This window comes from Heterodontus francisci, chromosome 43, assembly GCF_036365525.1.
Source record: "Heterodontus francisci isolate sHetFra1 chromosome 43, sHetFra1.hap1, whole genome shotgun sequence".
NCBI classification, from domain to species: domain Eukaryota; kingdom Metazoa; phylum Chordata; class Chondrichthyes; order Heterodontiformes; family Heterodontidae; genus Heterodontus; species Heterodontus francisci.
Window position 1 is genome coordinate 7,677,859 of NC_090413.1, and position 25,816 is coordinate 7,703,674.

The 25,816-nt window shown below is 43.1% G+C and overlaps 1 protein-coding gene across 11 annotated transcripts in view; it reads right to left on the reverse strand.

Moving 5' to 3' along the window:
- Positions 1-25,816, reverse strand: part of LOC137355582 (EVI5-like protein) — a 335,643-nt gene that overhangs the window by 119,700 nt on the left and 190,127 nt on the right. For 8 of the 11 annotated variants that reach the window (XR_010970940.1, XM_068020857.1, XM_068020855.1 and 5 more), the window contains 3 exons: positions 24,885-24,938; positions 13,689-13,721; positions 6,513-6,653 (listed from right to left, as the gene is read on the reverse strand). Coding sequence is in view for 10 of the 11 variants with exons in the window: in XM_068020857.1 (XP_067876958.1) it covers positions 6,513-6,653; positions 13,689-13,721; positions 24,885-24,938 (228 nt within the window). In the remaining variant the exon portion in view is untranslated. The remainder of the gene's footprint in view (positions 1-6,512; positions 6,654-13,688; positions 13,722-24,884; positions 24,939-25,816) is intronic. The other 3 variants (XM_068020856.1, XM_068020853.1, XM_068020858.1) reach the window with 2 other exon arrangements.

Consider the following 25,816-nt stretch of genomic DNA (forward strand, 5'->3'; position numbering starts at 1 on the left):
GCAGCTGAATGGGAGACTTTGAGGCTGTAGCTTTCCCTGCTCAACAACTCACTCCAGGCCTCGACGCTTCATCCACTCAGCCGCTCTCGCTCCAGACCTCGCTACTCCCCACCCCCCCGGCCAGTTGTTCCTCGCTTCGCACCACACTGCTCTCTAGCCACTCTCTCCCCACCACCCCAGCCGCTCGCTACAGGTTGTGCCGCTTCCATCTTCTCAGCCACTCATTCCTACGTCGCCCCATCACCCCTTGCGGCCCTCCTGCTTCTACAGGCGGCGCCTGGTGACTGATGAAACGTGGGAGCGAGTGGCATGGCCAGAGCTAGCAGCTGTGGGCTGGGCTGGGCTGGGCGGGGGGGGGGGGGGGGAGTGGGGGTGTGCTGCGGAGAGAGAGCAGCCAGTGGGGTGGGAGCTAGTAGCTACATTTGGGTGAAATCAGTCCTGGTCAGTCATATAAACAAATCACAATAACGAATTGGCAGCACATTTTATCCTCTGCCCGATTTTCCTTTCCATCCATCGGGATGCTAATTCACTATCTTCCAATGCAAATTCAATCATAAAATTCCTTTTGTATTTAATAGGATTACTGAACTGTTAAATGGATCTGAGGATTACATTAGTATCCTATAACTACATAGCATATTACTGGGCTTTCATCCAACTTAATTTAAGGTTTCCTGTGATAAATTGAGCAGCGCCATCTTTAATCCTGGCAGCTGCCTGAACAACATCGCAGACCCTGGCGTTCCAGTTGAAGTGCCTGCATTTGCCCATGTGCAAGCACTAGTGGTTGCGTTGTCAGCAAACGCAGCCTTCAATTAAGACATTAAACCAGGGCCCCATCTTTCTTCACCAGATCGGGTGGATATAGTAGATCCTGTGGCGCTATTCAAAGAACAGGGGAGCTCTCCCAGTGTCCTGGCCAACCAATATCACCAAGACAGATTATCTGCTCATCTATCTCAGCAATGTGGGACCTTGTTGTATACAAATTGGCTGATAACATGAATGGCAGTATATGAATACAAGCTCTTTATCAGATACTACTAAATAAAAATACTACATCACAACAATTGTGAAGCAGTTCAGAAGCCAACCTCTTTCTTACAGCTAGCTTGCATCTCTCTGGCATCTCATTATTTACATACAAGGCTCCTGGATTTTCACCAGCACAGAACCTCAATTTCCTTGTAAGCCCTTATTGTGAACAGATATTATTTTACAATCACTGTCATAAAACACAACAATTTCAAACCACAGCAGCTTCTAAAGGTAACACAATGCAAGATGCCAGCATTCAGAGCGCAGTCATCCCAAGTTAACAGGGCCCAGCGTAATAATATAAAGGGATTTGGGCAGCCTAAATCAAAAGTCAGAGAGGTGGCTTGACAGGGTAGATTCTGCGGTTGTTTCCCTTGGCTGGGGAATCTAGAACATGGGATCAGTCATTTAGGACTGAAATGAGGAGGAATTTCTTCACTCAAAGGGATGTGAATCTTAGAATTTTTCTCTGCCCCAGATAGTTATAGATGCTCCACTGTTCAGTATGTTCAAGGCTGAGATTGATAGATTTTTGGTCTCAGGGAATCGAAGGATAAGGAGACAGAGAAGTGGAATTGAGGCAGATCAGCAACGAATAGCAGAGCAGGTTTGAGGGGTCGCAAGGTCCAGTCCTGTTTCTTATGTTATGTAAAGATTCCAGAGTATTCATAGCATCATAGAAGGATTACAGCATAGGAGGTTGCCTATTCATAGCATCATAGAAGGATTACAGCATAGGAGGTTGCCATTTGGCCAGTCAGTTCAAGCCACTCTCTGCAAGAGCAGCTCAGTGAATCCTCCTCCCTGACCTTTTCCCTGTAGCCCTGCAAATTCTCCCTCTTCAGGTGCTTACCCAATTCCCTTTTGAAAGCCACGATTGAATTTGTTCCACCACACACAAGCAGCACATTCCCGATCCTAACCAGTCGTTGTGTAAAAACGTCTTTCCTCATGTCAGTTGGTTCTTTTGTCCTCTGGTTCTCGACCCTTCCGCCAATAGGAACAATTTCTCCCCATCTACTCTATCCAAAATCTTCATGGTTTTGAACACTTCTATCATATCTCCTCTCAACCTACTCTTCTCCAAGGAGAACAACCCCAGCTTTTCCAATCTAACCACATAACTGAAGTCTCTCATCCCTGGAACTATTCTCATAAATCTTTTCTGCACCATCTCTAAAGCCTTCACATCCTTCCTAAAGTGTGATGTCCAAAGTTGGACACAATACTCCAGTCGAGGCTGAACCAGTACTTTATAAAGGTTCACCATAACTTCCATGCTTTTGTACTGCATGACTCTATTCAGCTTCACCATTCTTCTGTAAGTTAGTTGATCACTTTGAGAACACTGTTGGTTATCAATCCCAAACTGTCCTTTCACTAATTTAAATCTTTCACATTGTCCTACTCACAATTTGAAGTAATATTCCTAATGTACCCACCCATTTCCTGAACTATATTTATAACCCTCCATAAGATCACCTTACTGACATCTCTGTTCCACGATGGAGTTCGAGTTGCCACAACCTCCTGCCTCTTCTCTGTACTGCCTCCAATACCTGAATGTCTTCCTCTTGTCTCTGATCAGGAATGGACATGGCTACAGCTGACCAAGGCACTATATAATTTGGGTTTGACTTCCTCAACCTGTTCTACTGTTTGGGTTGTGTGGGAACACAAAATGTAGTTCAACATTTTGTGAACTTTGTTGACTGTTGCTCTGCATTGGTGGGCATGAGTGTTGTTTACACTAAGCCTTCTCAGAGTTGTGCTTGAGAGGAGTTGTCAAAGGGCGAGCAAGAAGATTTTGCTCTCCGCTCCAAACATGAGGATGGAGGGGAAAGAGAAAACTATCCCATTTATTTAGTCAAGAAACACATTTTTAAAAATAAAAGCATTTTGATTTGAAGAATGGCAGGGCAGACAGGAGAATTAACACTTGCAATACAATTTTTACTTCCTTCCACAAGGGCAACTTTGCTATTTGCAAGTCAGTTAGTTCCCTTTGTTGAAATAAAACTCATTTCATGGAAGGTTGAGTACCACCATCAGCTTGTACATCGCTTGTGTCCCATATATTGAGTATTCCAAATATGAATACAAATCTATTTAGTTGTTGGCAGCAGCACTCAGAACTGTCACTGCCACTGCCACCAGAAGATATTTCGCAATCCTGTCATTCAGAAAACCAGTGAATGCAAAATCAGGAAAAAAACATTTAAAGCAGTCAGCTCACTCAGTGATGGTTCTGCTCTGCCAATTTTTTCATCATCTCTGCTCAATATGTCAACATTTTAATACACAAGGTGGCAAAAGTATGAAGTTTTGTTGCTGCAAAATGAGGCCAGAGTCAAGATTGGAAATATATTCAGCACAAACACCACCACCTTACCCATGCTGCCCACATTGTGGAAGGATTCCTCCTTAGCCCAGGTAAGGGGGCTCATTCAGCCCAATTTAATGAAATTAACGGAAGCACTCGAGGTTCCACAGCACAATTGTAGTTGAAAGTTTATTTTGATAGCAGTATATATAGTCAATAAATTAATAAGATTTTTTTTTTCTTGGCTCAAAATTAGGGAAAAGTGAGCAGAGCAAGTTCCACACCTGACCTCCGTAGCTGCAGGTGGAAAGATTTCCTGGCCAAGATTGAACATTTCATCCATCACCAACAGAAAGCACGCTGCAGCATCACAAAAATACTTGCATGCAATGTAGAGATACAGCTCCTCGCAACACGCCAAGAATTGGAGTTATGGGCTAACTGGATCCATGCATCTTAAGTCATCCAATCAGTTGAATTTAGATTTCATTTTTTTTTTTAAATACCCATCAAGGGGAAAAATTTAAATCTCAAAACTTTCACAGAAGGTTGTAGCTCAGCCACATTACAAGAAGTGTCAGATACACATTTACCCTCAACTGACGAGTGCCTGGTTAGCAGTATGATATTTAACTAATGTACGTTTTGAAACTGAACACCTGGAACTGTGGGTCTGGCCCAAATGAACCTAAACTATTAGGTTTCACAACTGATTTGGCCACCACTAAAATCAGGATCAAACTACACCCCTCAAAAAAAAAGTGAATATATACTTATTAATTAAACACGCACCCTACTCCAAAGCAGTCACGTGATATGAAGGGGCTCAAATATACAAACTGCAAAACTTCTAATAAAAACATTTTCCATATGTGGCCTGAATGCAGAGACACAGTCTGTAAACCATTCCTACACATCCAGCATACCACTGTGGACAATTTACATTTTTCTTCTGCAATATGCACTTGTAATATAGGAATAGAGCAAAAGGAAGAGTGACAAAGATCAGTATTCTCCATTCCACAGCATCAGTAGAAGAGGTATCACTGAACACGATCTGACTAGACTGTTAGAGGATTAGATTTGTAATCTCAACTCCTGTAAAGATTTCCAAACACCAATCTTTTTTTGAAAAGGGACTCTACATCACTGGCCAGGTTACTCAGTTGGTATGGGAGAGGGGAGCAAAATGAAAAGCGAGAGAATAAACAACTCCTAGTGTGCTTCATGGTGCCTGTATTACAATGTTTAATGGGTCAGTGGTGTCGTTTTAGTTTAAGTAACGGTTAATACAAGTGTATGGGGAGGGGAAACTCTACCAGCTTTACAGTAGCAAAGATGCATACTGGGATGAATTTTAGACAGTTCAGTGAATTAAAAGTGCATTTTTGCTCATCTTGTTAATTCCACTTCCTAAAAACCATCATATACACACACATGCTGCTTTGATGGGGCAGAATTCGAAATCTGCTGTAGCCACACACTGCTCCACACTCAAGACCCACAGAAGTAAGTACTCTTTGACCACAACACCAGTCTACTGCTGGTACATTTAACCTCTCCCTGTATCTGAATTGACAAATCGCTCAGTGCAGATGCTACCAAGCAGTTGGAAGTGTCTTAGCACCTGCTTAATTAAATTGAGGTTGTTTTGCTCCCATCGTGAGTACACTGGTGCACAGTTAAACCGTCTGACATAGACCACCTGTGCATCACACCCTGATGAATACTGTTCCGTTAGCACGTCTCTCTCGCTTATTTCACTACAAAGCACAGAGTGTCATTTGCTCCATTTGTTCACAGTGTGAAGAGCGAAGCTGGTATGTGTTACATACCCAGCTCCATCACTTGTTTATATTTGAAAGATTAAAATATATAGGGCAGCAGGCAGCAACACAGTTCAGGTGCTAGGATGACATCCAAGTTGCTGAAATGCTTATTATGAATTCAACAGTTGTATGTTTGTTACCTGTAAGACTGTATACTATATCATTGCAGGAAACTTGGAAAGTATCTCTTAACACCACTTGGAATTTGACTACCCAAAGAAAGCTGTCAGTGCAAGAGATTAATGCAATTAAGATTTGCTGGCTTATTTTTACTGCATTGGACCAATTGCTACCTGCTAGTAACCCAATCCCCAAGGACACATTGTACAGCGAGCTCGTTACTGGTATCAGACCCACCGGCCGTCCATGTCTCCGCTTTAAAGACGTTAAAGGGCGGCACAGTGGCTAGCACCGCAGCCTCACAGCTCCAGCGACCCGGGTTCAATTCTGGGTACTGCCTGTGTGGAGTTTGCAAGTTCTCCCTGTGTCTGCGTGGGTTTTCCCCGGGTGCTCCGGTTTCCTCCCACAAGCCAAAAGACTTGCAGGTTGGTAGGTAAATTGGCCATTATAAATTGCCACAAGTATAGGTAGGTGGTAGGGAAATATAGGGACAGGTGGGAATGTGGTAGGAATATGGGATTAGTGTAGGATTAGTATAAATGGGTGGTTGATGGTCGGCACAGACTCGTTGGGCCGAAGGACCTGTTTCAGTGCTGTATCTCTAAAACTAAAACTAAACTAAACCCCACATTTATTCAACCTGACTGTTGCTACAGTTGTTCATATTAGGTCAGTAACCAGCTGCCAAGCACTAGAAAATAGATGCACACACACATTAGTTTCACAGGATTTGAGCACCAGGGACATATAGCAGAACTCAGGATTCTTTTCCTTAGAAATACTTAAGCCTCCTGTTTTAAAACTCCATTTGTATGCCTCAGCTCCTGGATGAAAGCATCCCATTTCCAAACCTTCACTACTGTTGCTCAAGGCACCTTCTATGTGATATGCAAAAGCATGTTAAAATGATTGGGCATTAAATTTCTCTCTCCTTATAAGGAAGGTCATAACCTCTTGATGGAAACCGAGCTATCCATGAGACAAGGAAGAATATAAAAGTCATTCCGTGAAACTACCATTTGGTAGTTTTCCAGCTTGGTCAAGGTAATAGCAACACAGGCATTTAGTCTTGTATGTTACTGACAACTAGCCAAGCGAGGGATCTTTGTAAAGCAGCCAGATTATACTAAGTGCTTGTTGTCTGTGGCCCACTCAATATTAGTCTGTTAGTGAGAATTTCCACACCTGCCTTGCCTTACCCTGAGCTCCTGCAGTTCCTGAATGGTGCTCTGTGCTTGTTCTAGTTTCTCACTGGTTGTGTTGAACTGCTGCTTTGCTACAGCCAGCTCTCGCTTGATGACGTAGTTTTCCTCAGCTTCCTGCGCCCTGGTCACTTGCCCCTGAAGACAAACCCACGAGGAAGAGAAAGGTTAGCGATAAAGATGGGCTTCCAACTCTCTGAAGACCCAAATCCATTCTTTTAACTTTGAATTGTTTGGAAAACAAATTCTCTTTTGAACACTCTTCCAGTTCATAACTGATTTGTACAAAAAAAAAAGTTCCCAGATGAATAAGTAAGTTTATCTACTGAGTAGCAGAACCACAGAAGCCAGAAAAGCCTCTAACCCATGCCAAGTTAGCCAATCTCAGCTAAGACGCCAGTAGGAAAGCATTAGCACCCTGCACTGATTGTAGGAACAGAACAAAGGAGGATTGGGCTCGGTTGTGAATCAACCCATGATCCAATAGCCCCGCCAACATTCGCTGCAGAGGCCCGTGCACGAACAATAGCAATTAGAAGAGGCATCAGAGGACAACCAGCACTCAGGATCATTCCCAAGTAAGGCTTTGGGGATGGGGAATACAGAAAAAAAAACATGAGAAGGGCGAAAGGAATGACCTGACGCCCTAGTGAAAGTCCCATGACACAAGACTCACTCCAAAAGTCAAAACGGTTTTCGTGTCTATTTCTTTAAACAATTTAGAAAGTGTAATAATACATCACCATAAACAGCAACCACCACAGGGAGGGAAGGGAAAGAAAGAGAAGGGGAGAAAAAAAAAGGGAGAAAAAGAAAGACAGGGCACAAGCGTGAGCACGAACCAGGGCACTGAAGAGGTTTTGGGGACATGTAAGAGATGTTCACTGTAAAAGTGAAGATAGATCATGGTGAAATCAAAATCAGGCTGAGATGAACATTTGACACAAACAAGCAGGCAGGACCAAAACTTAACCCATGGGGAGGGTGGGGGAGGTGGCGGCGGTGTGGAAGAGAGCGAAGACAATTCCATTGAAATTTGGGCCAACGTACCTCTACATTTGGGGCAGTAGAGGGAGAAAGCAGATAGGGAGATCGGCAAACTACGGGAATAACAGCAGATGACCTGATATATATATATGCAGCCACTGAAAAGCACAATCTAGTAGAGAAGGGACCCAAAACCCAGATTCAGGTTATAAAAATAGGTTGAAGGGGAGTTGCAGGCAGCTGCTTACAGTGAAAGCCCTGGACTCGACACCACAGAACCACAAATAACCCCAACGAAAAAGCATACATTTCCCATACAATCTGTGGAAAAACTCGCCAATCAGACATATGTCCAGCTGAGCAGAGACCCACAGCTCTCTTCCCCAGCCACTGGCACCTGATCAGTCAACAGCACTACAGCTGATTTTCTAACTTTCAACAACCAAAATAATGGCAAGCCCATGGTGTGGGCAGGAGTGCCTCAGCCAGGAAGCACCAAATCTACCAATGCAACCCACCCCCGGGGCCGCTCCATGTCCCTTCTCTGACCTGTCACTGCTGAAATACACTGTGTTCTCAGGATCCCACCATCAACTCAGTGACTCTCCTCCCCCTCCTCAACTAGCATTGATCAGCTCTCCAACTGGACCACCAGTGACCCCGATTTCTGAGGGGTTGAATATATCCCACCTTCAACATCCAGAGACGGCTGGACAAGGACTATTCCCAACAGTAGCAGCTCCTTCTCCTGGAGAAAGAAATGAGGCTGAACACAAAACCCAGCAGTAAATGCCCACACCCACCCCCCAGATAGGCTACTCCACCCTCACACACAGGAACAAGTACCAGCATCCTTCCTCTGCTCAATACCCCAGTCAGAAACCACAGCATCAAAAGCAATGCAATCCACAGAAAACCAGGCTCTACATCTCTAGAGGATGAGACCCTGAAATAGCAACAAAACTAAAAGCACCAATCCTGGCCATGGAAATTAGCTTTGTATCAAAGGATGACTACTCACATCTAAAAAGGAGACTGAAAATTCAGGAAAATTTCTTGTTCATGCACATGGAGCTCTGTAATACAAATCCCCTAGACTCGAGACTTTGAAGGTGAAGAAAAGCAAGCACTTTGCAAATGATCCACCTGCTGGGGAAGGGCTGCAAAATATCTGCAAAGACAATGACCTCAACAACCAGTGCAACACATCAACATCCAGCCCATTGTATCCCTAAGGGTCTGGAGGGAAACCAACTAATCCCATGAGGTGGTTCTTAAATCTGGACAACAAAGTGGACTTAACACTAGAACATGCCTGCACAAACCTGGCCATATTCTCATGGATCCTTTTCATTCTATAATTCATTAGCTTTCAGATTAAGGAAATTATATTCTGCCTAACAGCCAAAATAAACTGTTGCCAAATCTTAATTTTTAAAGGCATCTCTCCAAGCTGCTACAGGAACACAAAACATTTGACAGTATCAAGCACCCTTTATAATAAAGCTATGAGTTACCAGATGATGATTTGGTCCACTGCTTCCACATTCTGAATGAGGATACCCTTTAACATCACCCCCACCCCAAGGAAACCCCTCTCACCCACTCCTGGCAACTACATAACACCCTCCAAGGAGGAGGAGGATGTGTTCTGGGACCCCTTACCCTGCAAAAAATGCCATCCTACATCCACATACTGCACAGAGGACCAAACAAGTGTCTACTCTAAGAGCAACAAGGCACTCCAAGATCATCAGAGGCCCAATTTGCCAAAAATCTTTTACACGACCCCCACCACCAGCCATCGCCAACAGACCCATCTCTGACCAAGGAAAAAAGCCAAATCTAAAAACCAGATGAATCCAAGGACTCTAGCCACATACAACTAGCAGCTGTAACTTAATTAGGCACAAGCAAAGTATCCAAAAGCATTCAAACATGATTACTTGGTGATATGTGGGGGTAGGGAGGTTAAGAGAGGAAGAGGCGGAGGGAATAAGTTTCAGACCTGAAAACCCTGGTAAATTTATTTTTTATATTCTTACATGGGACGTGGGTGTCACTGACAGGCCAGCGTTTGTTGCCCAAACCTTGCCTTGAACTGAGTGGCTTGCTAGGCCATTTCAGAGGGCAGTCAAGACTCAACTACATTGCTGTGATTCTGCAGTCAAATGTAGACCAGCTAAAGACTGCAGATTTCCTTTCCTAAATGACTTTAATGAACCAGATGGGTTTTTTTAATACAACAGTTGATAGTTTTATAGCACCATTACTGAGAATAACTTTCAATTCCAGATTTTATTAATTAATTGAAATTAGATTCCACCAGCTGCCATGGTGGGATTTGAACCCATGTCCCCAGAGCATTAGCCTGAGCCTCTGGATTACTAGCTCAGTGACATTACCATTACACCACCATCTCCCCCAAAAATGGACCACTCATACAAATGAAAAAAAAATTAGCTGAACCTTTGTAATTGTACCTTCACTCAATGCAAATTCCCACAAATATATATCTGCATAATTGCTGTTTGATCTGATAACTAAGAAAAGCCTCAGAATATGGGAATGAGACCGAGGCCACCAGTTAATACAGGAAGAGGGGAGACAGCAAATAATGCAGAAAGGACACCAGATAATAGAGGAACGGGGTGCAGGAGACTGAGATGGGCAGTGTGGAGATTCCTTATGTTCCTGAACCATCAGTTCAGTCCTTCTTAACATTTCAATTAAGAAGAATTCTAGCAAAGGTGAACTCCTGATTAAACAGCATCAATTTGCTTAGTTATCTTGTCCAATTTGGAAAATATGTACCGTCATGCTAGGCCCCTACTAGCCAAGAATGAGGCATGTTAATTTTATCATGAACATTGATTTCTAACTGTTGGAGCGAAGGAAGGACTTGATAAACAGATCAGCCATGGCTGGAAAAAAAACATTTACATACTAACAGACATTGAAGGTTTGGAAGCGCATTCCAGGGCCTGCTAAGGAGGATGTAATCCACAAGGGCCAGGACTGGTCAGACCAGCTGGTCACATGACTAATTGACTGTTCCAGGGTTATCTTTTGAACTAGCCACAGAGAGTTTGAACTCGGAAAGACCGTTTGCTCCTGGATTGAGAAGATCCCTTCTGTCTGCTCCCATCTCTTTCTCATAAGCCTCTGAATCCACTGAAGATACATGAACCCCAACAGAGAAAAGTCTCCTACAGCGAACAAGGTTTAACAATACTGGGCTCCAACAAGAAGATCTACCTACAATCAAGGACTCTACAGTGAGCTCGAAGAACTGTAACAAAAACTCTTCAAGTATTGCCTCAAACTTTTCCACTTTATTGTTCTTCTGCTCTTTTCTGTCTCTATTTGCACGCGCGTATCGCGTATGCATGCTAGTGTGGGCGCGTCGTGTATCCGTAGGCGTCAACCGAATTAGAGTTTAAGTTCAAGTTTAATAAATTTCAACTTTTCTTCTTTAAACCTAAGAAAACCTGTTTGTGCTGGTTTCTTTGCCTTATAATTGGAAAGTGGTGAACAATGATTCACCAAGGGGAAGCTAAAAACAGTGTGTTTAAAATTAAACCCTGTTATGGTAAGACCAGGTGAAGGCTGAGAAGGACCCCTAAACACCTTCCTCACTGGATTGTAACACAATTTATTAATTTTGCCATAACCCCTTCAGAATCAAACTTATTAAAAACAGAGTTTATTGACTAGCCCAATCAGAAGTTACTCCAATTGCCAACTTGCCTAAGGCAATAATCCCCACATAACAATTTTTATCTCAGCCTGATTATTGAGAGAAGTGCCAACACAGCCCATACATTCCATAGTTAGGTAGAAAGGAAAGACTCAGAGGGTTAGGAGTCAGAGATTGACACATCCTCTCAACCACGAGAAACGGTGCAGAGGTTTAGACCAAACCTAACTGTCATAAACATAGCATAGCATGTACGCATGCATGTGCAACACCAGAAATCAGATTACAGTGGGAATAGAACTTGGTTTATGGAATAGCACAGCTCTACTGTTAATAAGTCCTAAATGTCGATGTGATGATCTCTGCTCCTGCTACCTCAGCAAGGACTCCTGCAGCGAATTATTTGCTGGGTTGCATCGTGTCTGTTTCCAATGCCCCAGTCCTGAACAGCCTGAGAAATACTCTTGGCAGAATCTTTTTAACAATCTTATAATCTGTGAACAGGCTTAAATACAGAGAATAAATGCCGGTAGATAAAAAAAATAAAAATAAAGCTGGAATTTCAAGATTTTCCTTTAAAAATGTCAAAAAAGGTACAAATTAGGAAGAAGCATTTCACCAGATTATTGCACCTTCCAAGGCACTAGTATGCGTTTAAAAATCCTATGGGTGTCAATGCTTTGACTTGTAAAGAATGGCAGGTGTTTAGAAGTAAATATAAAAGCACAAACCTTTTTATATAGTGCATCACCAGAGTAAGAACCACCAGTTCAAATGAATTCCCATTGACTAGTTGTACAAATGATATGTAGAATTTACAAGGTTTTGTGACACAAGGCCATGTATTTGTCACTCATTAAAAATAATTACCTGAAATAATTATAAATTCTACACGGTTATTAAGATATGGCCATCGTCAGGCTCCCTGTCCAATTCTAGATTTAATACTTTGCAAAACATATCAAAAGATTCTCTGCCCCACTTCCCACCCCCATCCTCCACCCAACTCCCAGCTCCCCCAACCAATAAAAACTTCTATGCATGAAAGATTAAAGAGTATTCCTTTACAAACTGGCTTCGAGAAACAACATTGCTAAAGTAGGAGTTAGGAAGCCAATCTCAATCGCTTGTGTTATCCTTACTGTACAAACTGAGGCATTCATCAGAAGCTGTGAACGGTACAGAACTAGTCAGCTCTTCAGCTAATCCAGCACTGTCAGACGATAGCAGGGTCTGCACGAAACCCTCGCATGCTGCTGGTCCAGTACTGTGGGAGAAGCACTGCTCAAAGTTCTCTTTCCAAATGACCAGTTTAGGATGACGTGTGCTGAGATATAAAGACTTTACTTCACAAATTTCAAGGTGTTTTGCCAAGCTTTTTACATAATATCAAGGAGCACAATGGAATATTGCATATCTGACAAGGGACACAGCTGCATTGATCAATGGTCTACATCAAACACATCACAGCACTGCATGCAGTGCTCACAATTAAAAAATGAGAAACATTAATGTAGGCTTAAACAAAGAACTGTACCACTCCCGGATCACACTGTAATAACCGCTGGTCAAAATAAACATCAGAACAATGCTGTGTTTGGGACTGTTAAGCAGGCATTGCCAATTGCACATATGCCAGGTCAGATATGCACAGTTCCAAGTATTTCACAGTGTGACAAGGAATACTCTTTTAAGTGCTTTGCATGCTTTAGTGAAGAGAAGCATTAGTATAGCCCTGTTGGTTATGGAGATTTATGGGAGTCTGCAACATGCACCCAGTATGGTATACAGGGTAAATCCATCTGTGTCACATTAAAACAGCTCCTGTGGATGGACAGGGTTAAATGCTCAGACTTGTGATACACAAGAGTGTTGAAACTTGCTGTTTTAGTACAATCTGCTACACATTTTATTACCCACTTTACAGTATTGAGTAAAGGTATTACTGCTTCATGTACATGGACACGAGGCAGACATTCTCATAACTGTTGTACCCAGATATACAGACACTTCCACCCCATTTTAATTATCAGCTCCTTTTTCTGTAGCGGGCACATAGCTTTCAAGCACAAAGTACATTCAGGTCTAACTAAATACACTGGTCATCGGGTACATGTACATGCATAATTTCCCTTTACCCAGTTGAATTGTATTATTCCGTTACCAAACGGCACTGCAAATCATAACTGTGATGCTCTTATCCAGGACATGCCAGGTACCCCACTCCCTCCTGTCAGTGTATGGACTGCCCAAACCTAGGTCCAAGCAGCTGTTCCTGTGCATCACTAATCTTCACATTTACTTGCCACAGGTGGTCATGTGGGCTAGGCCTGAAGCCTGGATTACTGTATGTGCTTCCACAGGGATAACATGCAGCATGCGGGTGAGTGTCACAGGAGGTTACCTCACCAGATGAGACATGTAAAATGGCACTGTTCGAGGAGTTAGCGAGTATAATTGCCAAGGAAGAAAGTGGGAAGTCATACCTGGATCAATCTATCTGCCAAGGCAGCACTTTCCTACAAGGGGAAATCCACAGAGGAGTGAAAGGAAGAAAGAGAAAGTTTCACAGAAAGACACCACCAACACAATAGTTGAAAGCTCATATTACATAGCCCACACCTATGCTTACAAATTAGAGGTACTGCCAGCCATAAGCAGTTATAAAGTCTGCATTCCCTGTGCTCCATCGAATGGTCATTTTCTTTGAGGGTGGGGGTGAAGAGAAGGAAGGTTCTTTCAAATACCAATTGCAAAAATTATGTTTAATGTTTTAATAGTCCCTGTGCATTAGATAGGATTACTGCTGCACACACAGCAAACCACACAGATCGGAGGTAACAAAAAGCACATCTCCCACATTATCAAATATATCTCCCACATTAGAAAATCCCAAAAGGATTGGAAGCAGAATTCACTGCACCTTTCCCATGAATTTTCAAAATTAAAAAGAATCCTGGGGGAAATGCAGCTTTAAGGAAATAAGCATGGTCCTTTTAACACTTTCTTGTCCAAGTGAGCTACATGCTCAATGGTTACGTTAACTGTACTTGAGCCAGCTACAAGCATAGTACCCCATGGGTCACTTGAAACTTGAGTCTTTAACGTCCAGTAGCACATTTGAGTTATGGAGGTGATGACTTTGTGCTGATACCTCAACAGTGGGGCAGGATGGCAGACTATAGCATGCCCACTCTCAGCACAACCAAAATACAAAGCAATACAGCAAAACACAGATCAAGTGCCATGTAACACTGCGCTGGATAAAGAAGGAATCCAACCCATTAGTCATCATCAAACCTACATGGAAAAATCTGAGGTGTCTACTGAAAAGAAATTTAAATGAAGTAGTTCTAGACTTACTGAGATGATCATCTAAACAGACAGCATTTCCAAAAAAAACCCCAGCAAATTCTTTGGTGAAAAGCAAATAACTATATAGGCCCCTTGAAATGCAAAAATACACATTTCCCACAACCTCCTGTACATTGTTATTCTGGAGATTTACAATTCCAGACTAGGCAAGAGGTGGGTAAACTGGAGCCAAAAGACCAGGATTGGCTGCAACTGAAAACCCAGGTCAGTGAAGAGTCTCAAAGTGAAGAGTCTCAACGACTGGGAAAAGTCCACAGCTGTCTGGTGCATTCCTGAAGCTTGGCAACACTGCTCTGTGACCAGAACATACTTCAGGCCCCCTCAAGATGTTTGAATACAAAACTGGTTAGCTCCATCTGGACTTTGAAAATGAACTTTGGTAACAGTCAGCCTAAAAATAAATTTAACAGGACAAGACATGCTGCGACCGTCAGGGTGTCATGACTGCTACAATTTGGGTAGGAATGGTGCAAGCTTCCTTCTTTCTTTGAGCTATACTACAAGCTAACCACAAGGCAAAGCTATCTACTGCAGTTCTGGCACATAAAGGGCTGGTATCATTCCAGCTCCAGTGCCACGAGCCCTTCCAGCAGTGACACTGTCCAGATGCACATTGCTGGTCGCAGCTAACATGGTGGCATTCACACACTGTGATATGTGGCACCATGTTAGACAATTTACTGGTCCTTATCTTTAAGCTAGAAAATAAGGTTTTAACACAGGATCGTCACTTGTGTTCCAATACTAAACCCAAAGATTTCTGAGGACAGTATTATGGAGCACAAACATGCTCGAGGAGGAAGTGGTGTAAATGTTACAATCTCTAAAACAGCGAAACAGACAATGCAGCTTTCATAGAAACATAGAGGATCATCACAAGGATAAAGAGAAAAATTGGGGACAACCACCTCGCAGACATAAGTGTCCAGAGGCTCTCTTTTACCTAGGTTTTCTTAAAAGAACTATCAACTAACGACAGAGGAAACTGCTTTGCATTTTACTAAACCGAGAAAGACCTGGATTTGCTGAAGCTGTCAACAGATTGAGTCAAATCAGCTTGATTATTTCTCATAACCTTGCAGTAAAAAATGTATTTTTTCCCCTTTGGGAAATGGTTTTGCAAGAGCAGTGGAACAGCACTGAACTCATAGCCAGATGTTCCATTCTCAAGGACAATCATTAGGAAGATTTCAGCACTTCACTCTTTGCAATCGTCAGATGGAAAATTGCACAGCAGTGAAGTACACCAGCTCATCAGGGAGAAGGATGCACCCTAACCCCCAAAATACACTTCCTGTTGGCCAATCATATACGACAACTTATATTTATACAGCATCTCTAGTTATAAAACGTCCTAAGGTGCTTCACAGGAGCATAATAAAACAAAGACACAGAGACACAAAAGGAGATACTAGGTCAGATGACCAAAAGCTTGCTCAGAGGTACAATTTAAAGGAGTTTCTTAAAGGAGGAAAGCATGGTGGAGCAGTAGAGAGGTGTAGGGAGGGTATTCAAGAGCTTGGGGCCTAAGCAACTGAAGGCACAGCCACCAATGGCAAAGCGATTAAAATCAGGGATGCACAAGACGCCAGAATTAGAGGAGCGCAGATATCTATGAGGGTTGTGCAGCTGAAGGAGATTATAGAGATAGGGAGGGGCGAGACCATGGAGGGATTTGAAAACAAGGATGAGAATTTTAGTTTAGTTTTTAGTTTAGAGATACAGCACTGAAACAGGCCCTTCGGCCCACCGAGTCTGTGCCGACCATCAACCACCCATTTATACTAATCCTACACTAATCCCATGTTCCCTACCACATCCTCACCTGTCCCTATATTTCCTAACCACCTACCTATACTAGGGGCAATTTATAATGGCCAATTTACCTACCAACCTGCAAGTCTTTTGGCTTGTGGGAGGAAACCGGAGCACCCAGAGAAAACCCACGCAGACACAGGGAGAACTTGCAAACTCCACACAGGCAGTACCCAGAATTGAACCCGGGTCGCTGGAGCTGTGAGGCTGCAGTGCTAACCACTGCGCCACTGTGCCACCCCTTGAAAACAAGACATTGCTTAACCGGGAACCAATTTAGGTCAGCGAGCATGAGGGTGATAGGGGAATGGGACTTAAAACACGGGCGGCAGAGCTTTGGATGACCTTAAGTTTAGAGAGTAGAATGAGGGAGACCAGCCAGCTGTGTTTTGTAATAGTTAAGTCTAGAGATAACGAAGGCATGAATGAGGGTTTCAGCAGTAGATGAGCTGAGACAGGGAAATTTGGGCGATGATACAGAGGTGAACATAGGCAGTTTTAGTGATGGCACAAGTATGAGGCTGAAAACTCATCTGAGGGTCAAATGTGACAGCAAGGTTGTGAACAGACTGGTCTAATCTCAAACTGTTGCCAGGGAGAGGGATGGAGTTGGTCACTATGAAATGGAGTTTGGAGCAGGGACCAAAAACAATGACTTCAGTCTTCCCAAAATTTAATTGAAGGACATTTCTGCTCATTCAGTACTCTAAGTCGGATAAGCAGTCTGATAATTTAGCAACAGCGGAGGAGTTGAGAGAAGTGGTGGTGAGGTTGCACTGAGTTCCGGCAGCATACATGTGAAAACTAATGCTATGCTTTCCAATGATGTCGCTGAAGGGCAGCATGTAGATGTGAAATAGGAGACGACCAAGGAGTCCTTGGGGGACACCAGGGGTAACAGGGCAGGAGCAGGAAGAGAAGTCATTTCAAATGATTCTCTGGCTATGATTAGATAGATAAGAATGGAACCTGGTGAGGGCAGTCCCACTCAGCTGGACGACAGCGGAGGCGCACTGGAGGTGGATGGTGTGGTCAACTGTGTCAAAGGCTGCAGACAGGTCTAGAATGATGAGAAGAGGAAGTTTACCTTTGTCACAGTCGCATAGGATGTCATTTGTGACTTCAATGAAAGTTGTTTCAGTACTGTGGCAGGGGTGGAAACCAGATTGAGGGCTTCAAACATGGAGCTCCGAGAAAGATGGGAACGGATTTGGAAGCCGACAACACTTCCAAAGACTTTGGAGGAGAGAGAGAGAGATTGGAGATGGGACGATAGTTTGCAAGGGCAATGAGGTCAAGGTTTTTTTGAGAGGGGTGATGATGGCATATTTAAAAGGAGAGAGGGACAACACCTGAAGAGAGAGAACCATTTACAATATCGGCTAACATGGGGACCAGGAGGGGAAGTTGGGCGATCAGCAGTTTAATGGGAATAGGATCGAGGTAACAGGTGGTGGATCCTATGGACAAGTTGAGCTCAGAGGGGGCATGAAGGGACATAGGAGAAAGACTAGAGAAAGATGCAAGTTCAGGGCTAGGGCAGGGGACAAGCATTATAGAAAGTTTGGCCAGGTGGGTTTGTGGAAGGGAGGGACACAGAAGCAGCTGATCAGATGGTCTTGATCTTAGTGACAAAAAAGTCTATGAGCTCCTTGCACTTATTATTGGAGGTGAGAGTGGAGGGGACAGGGGTTTAAGATGACAGTTTGCAGTACAGAAAAGAAACCGGGGGTTATCTTTGCATTCCAGGACGATCCTGGAATAGTGAGCAGTTTTAGCAGACAAGACTCAATGGTGTTTTAAGTGGTTCAGCTAAACGATGGCTAAACGAGTTGTCTGCCATATATGTTCAAGTCTGCTTCCTATGGACTTAAGGGAGCAGAGATGAGGGCCGTACCGGGGGAACGGCAAGGGTGAGAGAGACTGATTTTTTTTTAAATTGGGGATTAGGGCATTAAAACTGGAGATGAGGGTCCACCTGAGCAAATCAGTAGCTGCAGAAATGCTGTGACGAATGGAGGGGTAGACAGTTGAGATTTTGAAAGCGTAGTTGTAATTGAATAAGGGGATACTTTTTTCCCCCCAGGGTCAGATACAGAATAAGGTAGGGTTGGGGGGGGGGGGGGGGGGTGGTGGAAGGGGGATGTGGGTGCTAAGTCATAAAAGGAATGGTCAGAGATGGCCTTATTTGTATTTGATATGATGGGACTAGAAAGACCAAGTGAGATGGCAAGGTTGAGAACGTGGCAGTGAATGAGCTGGGGAGTTTACATACAGGGAAAGATTTAGGGAGGATAAGAGGAGAGTGAGGTCAGAGGAGAGAACGTGATGAGTTGAGATGGAGACTGAAATCACTGAGGACGAGAAGTCACGGTGCAGAAGCTGAGGGAGGAAAACAGTGAAGATATCTTGATAATTTATTGTACCTGGGTGGGAGGTACAGAATGATGATTTTGAAAGAGAAGTGAGAGGGGTGGAAGATGATGAGGTGCTCAAAGTAGGAGAAGGGGGTCAGGCCAAGGTGTGATCTGGTGATAAGCACCACACCGCCACCGCCTTGGCAGAGCAAGTAACCGGGTGGGGAGGCTTCATTAAGTGACAAGGTGTCATCATCCCTCACTAAAATAAAAGCAAAATACTGCGGATGCTGGAAATCTGAAACAAAAACAAGAAATGCTGGATTCACTCAGCAGGTCTGGCAGCATCTGTGGAAAGAGAAGCAGAGTTAACGTTTCGGGTCAGTGTCCCTTCTTCGGAACTGACAAATATTAGAAAAGTCACAGATTATAAACAAGTGAGGTGGGGGTTGGGCAAGAGATAACAAAGGAGAAGGTGCAGATTGGACCAGGCCACATAGCTGACCAAAAGGTCACGGAGCAAAGGCAAACAATATGTTAATGGTGTGTTGAAAGACAAAGCATTAGTGCAGATTAGGTGTGAATATACTGAATATTGAACATCAGCAAGTGCAAAAGCAGGTTTGCACTTGCTGATGTTCAATATTCAGTATATTCACACCTAATCTGCACTAATGCTTTGTCTTTCAACACACCATTAACATATTGTTTGTCTTTGCTCCGTGACCTTTTGGTCAGCTATGTGGCCTGGTCCAATCTGCACCTTCTCCTTTGTTATCTCTTGCCCAACCCCCACCTCACTTGTTTATAATTTGTGACTTTTCTAATATTTGTCAGTTCCGAAGAAGGGTCACTGACCCGAAACGTTAACTCTGCTTCTCTTTCCACAGATGCTGCCAGACCTGCTGAGTGAATCCAGCATTTCTTGTTTTTGTCATCATCCCTCAGTCAGGCTTCCGTTAAAGCCATGATATCAATGCAATCATCCATAATAAGTTCATGGATGGTAAGGTCCTTGTTCACTAGTGAACAGACATTCTGCAGGGAAGTACACAGAGCGATGGTGACAGCTGATCCGCTAGCAGAGACCATAGGGTCAGCAGTGGGAGGGGCGAGTTAGACAGGACGAACAGTGACAGAATTAGCCCCCAGTGGGCACACTGGGTGGGAAGGTTGATGAGAGTGTGGGATGAATCAATTGGGGTTGCTGCTCCAACATCGAGTCCCTCAATAAGACCTTCAGAGGATGCCAAAAGTGGCACACAGGAAAGCTGTAGGCTTATCTAATAGGGCGTCAAGCTTGGGATGGAACAAGAGAGCCGGAAAGTCAAGGAGTATTGATAGTTTGGAGTAGGGAATTGGAAGGACAGAGTACCCAAGAGTAGAGAAGGGAAAGAAGGGATGACAATAGAAGACAGTCTATGAGGGGTAAAGAGATAAGTCAAAGAGAAAGAGCAAAAGTGGAAATAGATTGATGGGCTCAACCCTCAAAGCATCCTTAATTGACTCTATGGAGACATCAACATTTGCTGTGTCCCAAACATCACATTACTCTAAGTCAGAGGAGTAACTGTCTAAAAGTTTCATGTACACAAAAGCTTGGGAGTCTGGGGTTGGGGGGTGGGGGTTTAGATTTAGATATACAGCACTGAAACAGGCCCTTCGGCCCACCGAGTCTGTGCCGACCATTAAACACCCATTTATACTAATCCTACACTAATCCCATATTCCTACCACATCCTCACCTGTCCCTATATTCCCCTACCACCTACCTATACAAGGGGCAATTTATAATGGCCAATTTACCTATCAACCTGCAAGTCTTTTGGCTGTGGGAGGAAACCGGAGCACCCGGAGGAAACCCACGCAGACACAGGGAGAACTTGCAAACTCCACACAGGCAGTACCCAGAATTGAACCCGGGTCACTGGAGCTGTGAGGCTGCGGTGCTAACCACTGCGCCGCCCGGGTGGTGATAATACAGACGGTATGAAAGAATTTACAGTGCATATCTTCTTTTGTATTAAATCTCCTTAGGCTCCTTATTCCTAGAACAGCTTCTCATACTTCGGTTGTGGTAGTTGAATTACATACTCACACAAGTAGACACACAATACCATGCAAGCATAGGGAATTTTAAATGTAGACTGGGCAAACCAAATTTGCGGTAGTAGTGTGGAAATTGATAAGCAATGTAGTAAATAAGAGGCGATTAGTGAAAGTAAGAGGCAGAAACATTAAAATTATAATGGGAATAAGGAAATGGCAGAGACATTAAACAAATACTTTGCATGGGTCCTCACTGTAGAAGACACAAAAAACATTCTGGAAATAACAGGGAACCAAGGGTCCAGCGAGAATGAGGAACTAAAAGTAATCAGTATTAGTAGTAGTACTGGAGAAATTAATGGGACTAAGTGGCGACAAATCCCCTGAATCTAATGACCTGCATCCTTTGGTTTAAAAAGAGGTAGCTGCAGAGATAGTGAATGCACCTGTTTTGATCTTCTAGAATTCATTGGATTCTAGAACAGTTCCCAAGGACTGGAAGGTAGCAAACATAAACCCATTACTTAAAGAAAAGAGGAAGAAAACAGGGAACTATAGGCCAGTTCGCTATAATCCATTGTTGGGGACGGAGTAACAGGGCACTTAGAGAATTATATGATTAAACAGAGTCAACATGGATTTATGAAAGAGAAATCATGTTGGACAAATCTGTTAAGAGTGTTTTGAGGATGTTACTAGTAGAATGAATAAGGGGAAACCTGAATTTTCAAAAAGCATTCGATAAGGTGTCACATAAAAGGTTATTACACAAAATCAGGACTCATGGGATTGGGATATTAGCATGGATTGAGAATTGGTTCATGAACAGAAAACAGAAAATAGGAATAAATAGGACATTTTCAGGTTGGTAGGCTGTAACTGTTGACCACAGGAGTCAGTACTTGGGCTTCAGCTATTTACAATCTATATTAATGGCTTGGATGAGGAGACTGATGTTAATGATACATAGGTGAAGGGCATTGTTTAATTAAGGACTTAGAGGAGATATAAAGACAGCCTGCTGGGACACAGGGAAAAGCAGAGGCAGAGATATGTAATGCTGCATTCTGTGAATAAACTGGATTCACTCTTCGCCATTTGGCTTGGATCTGTATAGTAGCTGAGTGTGACGTATTCAAGTTTGCTAATGATACAAAGTTAGATGGGAAAGTAAGCAGTGAGCAGGATGCAAAGTGGCTGCAGCGAGATATAGTCAGATTGGGTGAGTGGGAAAGAACATGGCAGATGGAATACAAATGTGGCAAAGTGTGAAGCTATCCACTTCGGTAGGAAAAATAAAATATATTTTTTGAAAGGAGACACTGGGAAATGTTTGCAATCAGAGAGATCTGGATGCCCTTGTACATGAATCGCAGAAAGTTAACATGCAGGTACAGCATGCAATTAGGAAGACAAATGGTATGTTAGCTTTTGTTACAAAAGGATTAGAGTACAAGAGCAAAGAATAAAATAAATAGCCCTTTTTAAGCTGGAGGAATTTCTTCTCAGGTCATGAATCTTTGGAATTCTCTAACCCAGAGAGCTGTAGAGACCATCATTGAACATATTGAAGGCTGAGAGAAACAGATTCTTGAACTATAGGGGAGTCGAGGGTTATGGGGAACAGGCAAGAAACTGGAGTTGAGGCCAAGATCAGATCAGCCATGATCTGATTGAATGGCGTAGGAGACTCAAGGGGCCATGTGGCCTATTCCTCCTATTTCTTATAGTCTTATTACAATTATACAGGGCATTGATGAGGCCACACCTGGAGTACTGTGTGCAGTTTTAGTCTCCTTTATCCAAGGCAGGACATAGAGGGAGTGCAACAAAGGTTCACTAGACTGATTCCTGGGATGAGGGGATTGTCCCGAGGAGAGATTGAGTAGACTAGGTTTATATTCTCTGAAGCTTAGAAGGATGAGAGGTGATCTTAAAATTAAATGGCTTGACAGGGTAAATGCTGAGAAAATGTTCACCTTGGTTGGGGAATCTGAGAACACGAGGTCACAGTCGCAGAATAAGGGGTCAGCCATTCAAGACTGAAATGAGAAATTTCTTCACTCAAAAGGTTGTGAATCTTCGGAATTCTCTACCCCAGAAAGCTGTGGATGCTCAGTCACTGAGTGCATTCAAAAGGTTGATAGATTTTTGGGTACTAAGGGAATTAAGGGATAGTACAGGAAGGTGGAGTTGAGGTAGACCAGCCATGATCTTGTTGAATGGTAGAGCAGGTTTGAAGGGCCCAATGGCCCATTTCAGCTTCTATTTCCTATGTTCTTACTAGGCTGGAATGAATAGTTTCCCTTTACGGAATGTGCGCTGCAAGGGGGAATAACACAAACTATTCCCAGAAACATCCATCCTTGGTTTAACAAAGCAAACTTAAGTCTTAGAAGGAGAAGTAGAATCTAATCAATGAGTTAAGCAGCATAAAGTCTGATGCAGAAGCCACCTGTGTGCGAGTGCCTCCCTGATTTAATGTACTATGAATCAGACCACATTCTTACAGGGCAGATAATCAAACACAATTCATCAAACCTTGCAGCACAAAAAGGCATTCAACAGATCGTGTCTATGCTTGCTCTTTGCTACAGAAATTTTCCTTTCAAAGATGCAATGGACTCCACCTCAATCTCATCCTGTGGCAAAGCATTCCATGCACCAACAGCACAGTGTAAAGATATTAATTCACAACCATTGTCCTAATGATTTTAAATGGATGACCTTTCATCAAGGACAATCCAACGAAAGAAAATAGTCTATCAATTCTCTACATAATTTAAAAGACTCCATTAATCTTCACTCAGTCCACAGGAAAGAATACCAGCCCCGCCACATAACTATAATTCCCATCTTGGCTTATCCTGGAGAAACCGTATGTATGCTGTCTATGGCTTTAATGTCCTGTATATAAGGAGGCCAAAACTGCACACAGTACTCGAACCGTGGCCCAACCAATGTTTTGTATAAATTTGATGTTCATTCTTTACTCTGGTACTCTCTGCTCCAATTATAAAACAAAGTCCTGTTGGTTCACTTTTAGGGAATGATGTATTTGAGCCGCAAGGTGTGACTGTTCATCCACACTTTTCAGTATCTTTCATACACCAGATTTTACAGCAAGTTTGATTATTCAGCAGTTGTAAATGAAGTATTCAAAAAAGAAATTAACTGAAAATTTAGCTTGTGCTCTTCAAAAAAAAATTAAGTACCCTTCGATACTTGCATTATTACCCCAAAATTACATCATACATTTTCCAAAATAAATACCACCTCTGTTTGTTTAATAAAAACAAAAAATGCTGAAAATACTCAGCAGGTCTGGCCGCATCTGTGGAGAGAGACGCAGAGTTAACATTTCATGTCAGTGACCTTTCATCAGTTCTGACAAAGGTCACTGACCTGAAACGTTAACTTTGCGTTTCTCTCCACAGCTGCTGCCAGATCTGCTGAGTATTTCCAGCATTTTCTGTTTTTATTTCAGAATTCCAGCATCTGCAGTATTTTGCTTTTATCTCAGTGTTTGTTTGTTCAGTATTCCCCAAATATGCTGCCCTCAGCAAAATTTAGGCCAAACTTACAAGGATGTGACAAGCTAAAGAATAAGCCTCTTCACTGAGCCTACTGAATAGTAATGGGTTAAGAATATCTCCATGAGGGACCCTCAATTAATTGTGCGACTCAATAAAATTGGCACAAAATGTTTCATCATGCAGCACCCTCATCACACTCAGATGCACTCGCACACAGATTTTATAATCCTGTTATAAGCAGAGCAGTTACATTGTGAACAGAAGTGAATAGGAAAAAACAAATCATTGGATGCTGAAAATCTGAAATAAAAACAGAAAATGCTGGAAATACTCAGCAAGTCAGTCAGCGTCTGTGGAGAGAATGCACGTTGCATTTCAGATTGACAACCTTTCATATGAAAGTTCGTTGACCTTGACCATTAAGTTTGATTCTCTCTCTACAGATGTGAAAAGGAGCCTGCTGGAGCTAGAATCATTAGACACTAATTGCCATCAAAGGTGCAAATCCAAAAAAGAGTGACAAATAAACTGTGCTAGGAACATTTCGTACCTTTTCAAGTGTTTCAATCCGCTGCTTTAGAAGGCGATTTTCTGTTCGGAGTCTCTGTGGAACAGGAAAAGCAGATTAATCTACAGCCACACTGGGTCAAAGCCAGACAGTGAGACTGCTCCATACATCTCTTCAGTGACTGCTGTATAATCTCTATATCCAACATAAAACACATCAGGTTAAACTGTACACCTGATGGTTGCCTCAGTATAGGTTTTGTGAATGGTGCAATTATGCTCCATCATAAGGCTACAAATGGGGTGTTCGCTGATGATTCTATGATGTTCAGTACCATTCGCAACTCCTCAGATACTGAAGCAGTCCATGCCCATATGCAGCAGGACCTGGACAACATTCAGGCTTAGGCTGATAAATGGCAAGTAACAATCACGCCACACAAGTGCCAGGCAATGACCATCTCCAATACGAGAGAAATCTAACCATCTCCCCTTGACATTCAATGGCATTACCATCGCTGAATCCCCAACTAACATCCTAGAAGTTACCATTGACCAGAAACTGAACTGTACCAGCCACATAAATACTGTGACTACAAGAGCAAGTCAGAGGCTAGGAATTCTGCGAGAAGTAACTCACCTCCTGACCCCCCAAAGCCTGTCCAGCATCTACGGAGTAAAAGTCAGGAGTGTGATCAAATGCTGTCCACTTCCTGGATGAGTGCGGGTCCAACACTCAAGAAGCTCGACACCATCCAGGACAAAACAGCCCGCTTGATCGGCACCCCTTCCACTACTGATACACAGTGGCAGCAGTGTGCATCATATACAAGATGCACTGTGGCAACTCACCAAACCTCCTTCGACAACAATTTCTAAACCCGCGACTTCTCACCTAGAAGGTGAAGGGCAGCAGATGCACGGGAACACCATGATCTGTAATTTCCCCTCCAAGTCACACACCATACTGACTTG